At 39.9% G+C, this 4,218-nt stretch overlaps 1 protein-coding gene across 1 annotated transcript in view; it reads left to right on the top strand.

The window, feature by feature from the left end:
• kcnj3a (potassium inwardly rectifying channel subfamily J member 3a) overlaps window positions 1-3,492 on the top strand; it is a 44,319-nt gene extending 40,827 nt beyond the window's left edge. Inside the window, exon 3 of the mRNA XM_008403978.2 lies at window positions 332-3,492. Coding sequence (XP_008402200.1) covers window positions 332-927 — 596 coding nt within the window. The 3' untranslated portion in view covers window positions 928-3,492. The remainder of the gene's footprint in view (window positions 1-331) is intronic.
• Window positions 3,493-4,218: the final 726 nt, after the last annotated feature.

The following is a 4,218-nucleotide window of genomic DNA, read 5'->3' as shown; positions in this document are numbered from 1 at the left end:
AGCCTGGAAAGAGCTTGCACAAACATCACGTGCAGAAAAATAAAAATCAATTAGGCTTATTATTCAGGGAGCTGGCTCTGTAATGCAATAAATGTTGTTTCGATGGGGCTGTTATGTTTACRGTATTGTTTGCTTTGTAATCTAARAATAGCACRAATAATGTTGGAAATATTATTGATTTTATGGAACGACGCCAAGCACATAATTGAATCAGAGCCACATTGTTTCACATCGGAGCCACAGAGCATTTCAGTGCTGCTTTCTTTGCACAGCGAAGACGTTCATTTATATGAYTCCAGAAGCTTAAAAGTTTCTTGTGTTTCTCTGGCAGGGATGACCTGCCAGGCGAGGACGTCGTACACGGAGGACGAGGTTCTCTGGGGACACCGGTTCTTTCCTGTCATCTCCTTGGAGGAGGGCTTCTTCAAGGTGGACTACTCTCAGTTTCATGCCACGTTCGAGGTCCCTACTCCTCCCTATAGCGTGAAAGAGCAGGAGGAGGCCCTCCTTCTGTCCTCGCCCCTCATGGCGCCCTCCCTGTGCAACAGTGGGGAGAAAAACAGCTCCCTGGACTGCCTGGAGACGCTGGAGGACAATGACAGCACCACCAAGCTGCCTACCAAGCTGCAGAAGATCACGGGCCGGGACGGTCTGCCCAAGAAACTGCTGAGGATGAGCTCCACCACCTCAGAGATGACTTACAGCTTCGGAGACCTGCCCATGAAGCTGCAGCGAATCAGTTCGGTCCCCGGCGTCTCTGATGACAAACAGGCTGGGAAGGCCTCCAAGATCAGCACAGAGCCCATCAGTAAGTCGGTGGCGGACTTGCCCCCGAAGCTGCAGCGACTAGCTGGGGGAGGAGGCGGGAGGATGGACGSACACTTGCCACCTAAACTTAGGAAAATGAACTCGGATCGCTTTACATAAAAGCACACAACAAATTTTAACTCCTGCTATCTCCTTTTTTTCTGAACCTGAAATCCTTGTACTATTCCGTATTTATTAACGGACAATATTCTTATATTAAAGGAGCTGTAGAATATGTGCACAAATACCTTATATAAAGTAGGGGGATGGAAATGAGCACATTTGTCCCTGGATGTAAGTGTTCTTGCTCTAATGAAAGACCTCAGATTTATTTATTTTTCTTTCTCTTTCTGTTTATTTTTCCTTTCTTTTTTTCTTTTTTAGGATGATGTACAATTAGCACAATCTGGCATGTAAGAAGCGACGCATGTAGAACCGAATCTCAGTTTCTGGCATGACAATTTGTTGATTTCACAAAACAAAAAGACCAAAAAAAAAAAAACAAAAAACTATTTCATTAGTGAATTTACAGACAGTGGACAATTGCACAAAGCCATATGATTTACACCACTGAAAACTTACATTACACTGGTTCTAATCTGTAGTGAAGAAAGGCACATGTTTGTTTTGAGTTGATTGCTTTTGTTGTTTACTGTAAAATTGTGGCAATGTTACGTTGGTTGCATGCTCCTCTTACTGACTTAGCTATACAAAGGTAATAGACAAAGATGTTTAGCCTTAACTATATTACCTTGTTCCCATTTTCATGTTTGTTCACAGCTGTATTTTTTGGTATTTCATATACAGACTATTTTACCATGTGCGCTTTAAAGATTTTATCTGATTGAATACAGAAAGTGCTGCTAGATGATGCATACTATATTTACAAATGCGTTATTAGCGTCAGTAAAACTGGGCACAACGATACGCAATTTTCACTTGCTTATTAATGTAACACTTAAGTTGAAATACTCTATAGCTGTAACCGATAAGCACAAAACAATCATATGAATCCTTAAGATGTTAGAAAGCCTTTCTTGTCTCATCATATACCAAAATGCAATCTTCAGTAAGTCAGTGCCGCTTTAACAAGGGCACCACTAGATTTTCAACTTACGTGTTACCGGTTAGATTTGGTGGGCCTGTAAAAAAAAAAAAAATTGAAATAATYTTCGTTTTTAGGGACCATAATATTCCTCCTTTGTGATGAAAGCAATAATATTATAAAAACTACAACCTACAGCCACAGGGTCTACCACGCCCCCTATGATTGTTTTGTTTACTCGATCTGTGCCATGAAATCTGATTTTCTCTAAATGCATCAAAGACATTGTATGATAACTGATCTATTCAGGAATAAAGATCTAACGTAACTATTTAGTATSTTGGTACTTGGTGGAAGATATTTGGTGCGTTGCAAGTTTAATGAATGCATTACTGCCGGCTGATTGCAAGAGGTAATAATCAGAAATTCAAAAAATATACATATTTGTGTATGTATGTGACTTGTTTGCAGCTCCCAGCATTTTATTTTTTTTTGTGGTCTCTAACAGATTTTCTTTCAATATTGTCCAGGATTTAGCTCCATCCATCTTCCCATACACTCAGACCAGCTTTCATGTCCCTCCTGAAGGAAAAAAGCCACAGAATAATGCTGCCACTATGGCCATTAAACACTCTATGTGTTCAAGATTATAAGCATTATTACTTTTCAGTCATAAATCCATTACCAAAATGCAAAAACCTCTTATCTGCAGCATTGTCTGATTGGTSGATTTAACTTGGAGGGCCAAGTTATAATTGCACTCTGCTCCAGTCTTATCCATGAAAATCCCTCTCATTGTTGGGGCAAAATAGTCACCTGATTAAAAAAAACTACCATCAGGTTTACTGGGAAGACATTGGAGCAAAATAAGAACCATTTTTCAGAGAGAAAATCTTGCAATTTGATCATCAATTTAGCATTGTACRAGTAGCCCTAAAATATCTTTTTGKTTTACTCATCTCTCACCTAACTCTTCTTGTTAGTTGCTTCTCCAATTAATACTCTCAATACCCAGTGTTTCAAGTTCGGTGGACAGGGATGTCGTCACTGGCTTGCTGTCGTGTAAACGCTTTACATTTTTGAATAACAGATTGAACAGTGCATTTTGTGATGTTTAAAGTTTAGGACTTTGTTTTATAACCTAACCCTGCCAGAAACTTCTCCACAACTTTATCTCTGACATGTCTTCACGACACTGTTTATTCACTAATGTTTTCTGAACCCTTCACAGTCAGCTGGATTTATGGGATTGAATYGCAACTMAGTGGACTGTCTTTTACAAATAGGTGATTTATTTGTTTATTTCATTTACAGTTCGAAATGAACATGTCAGCATAAACAAAGTTCTGGATGAAAAGGMGTAATTTGACGAAAGAAAATCTTAATCTATTTTTGAAGCAACTGGTTGAACTGTATTTATTTTGGGGTATCAGAGTAACAGAAGTTAAACACAAATGCAGACTTTTCATAATTTTATTTGTACCATAATTTCTGGACTATTAGCAGCTACTTTTTCCACACTCTTTGAATACTGTGATGCGGCTGATGTTCGGCTTTGTAACGTGTTTCAAAAAGCTGGACTGCTGCGTGATGAAGAGGACAGCACAAGCTCAAGAGAAAGACAAAAGTGACATTGGCATGACAATGAAAGAGACACTGAGGAAGTGTGTGTGTGTGTGAGTGTGTGTATGGGGCCAGGGATGTTATTGGAGGGCATGCACAAAAACCATCACTGCACCTCACCCACACAAATACAACCACATCCCTAACTCGCATAATGTGCGTGGCATACAAAACCCACACAATGCACCCGACCCACACAAATACAGGCCACATGTGCGCAGTGCAAATGGCACACAAAAAACAGCAATGTGGCACCGAGAACAAGACAGTCAGTTCCTGCCCCACACAAACAGGCCACGTGAGCGCGATGCGTATGCCGCTCAAAAGCAGCGCATCTGACCCACACGTACATACATGCCCACATAGACTATTTGATACAAATTACACTAAATAATAAAAACGGAAAACAAAGCCTAMCTATTTTAAGTGAACTCTCTTCCTGCCAGCCAGTTCCCAGGGTCAGTCTTGTGTCTGTGACATCCAGAGGAGGAGTAGGTGAAGTGATGACTTTTGTCTTGATTCATTGTCATTTTGGCAAACGTTTAAAAGTCTGTTTACTCATCTTTAGATAGCTTCACCATAAAGTCACATTTAGCTAATGGAAGAAGCTCCAGCTTCAAAGTAAACAATAGTAAATTAACCAATAAATGTATTGCGTGGGATATGTGTGTATATCCTTGCAGACGCACACAGTTTTACATATAGGATATGAACATTTTATTTTTTGGACAAGTTCAGGAGAA

The sequence above is a fragment of the Poecilia reticulata genome, linkage group LG2, assembly GCF_000633615.1.
Source record: "Poecilia reticulata strain Guanapo linkage group LG2, Guppy_female_1.0+MT, whole genome shotgun sequence".
Lineage (NCBI taxonomy): Eukaryota > Metazoa > Chordata > Actinopteri > Cyprinodontiformes > Poeciliidae > Poecilia > Poecilia reticulata.
Note: the sequence above shows the minus strand (reverse complement) of the source record. Positions and strands in the feature narration are given on the sequence as shown.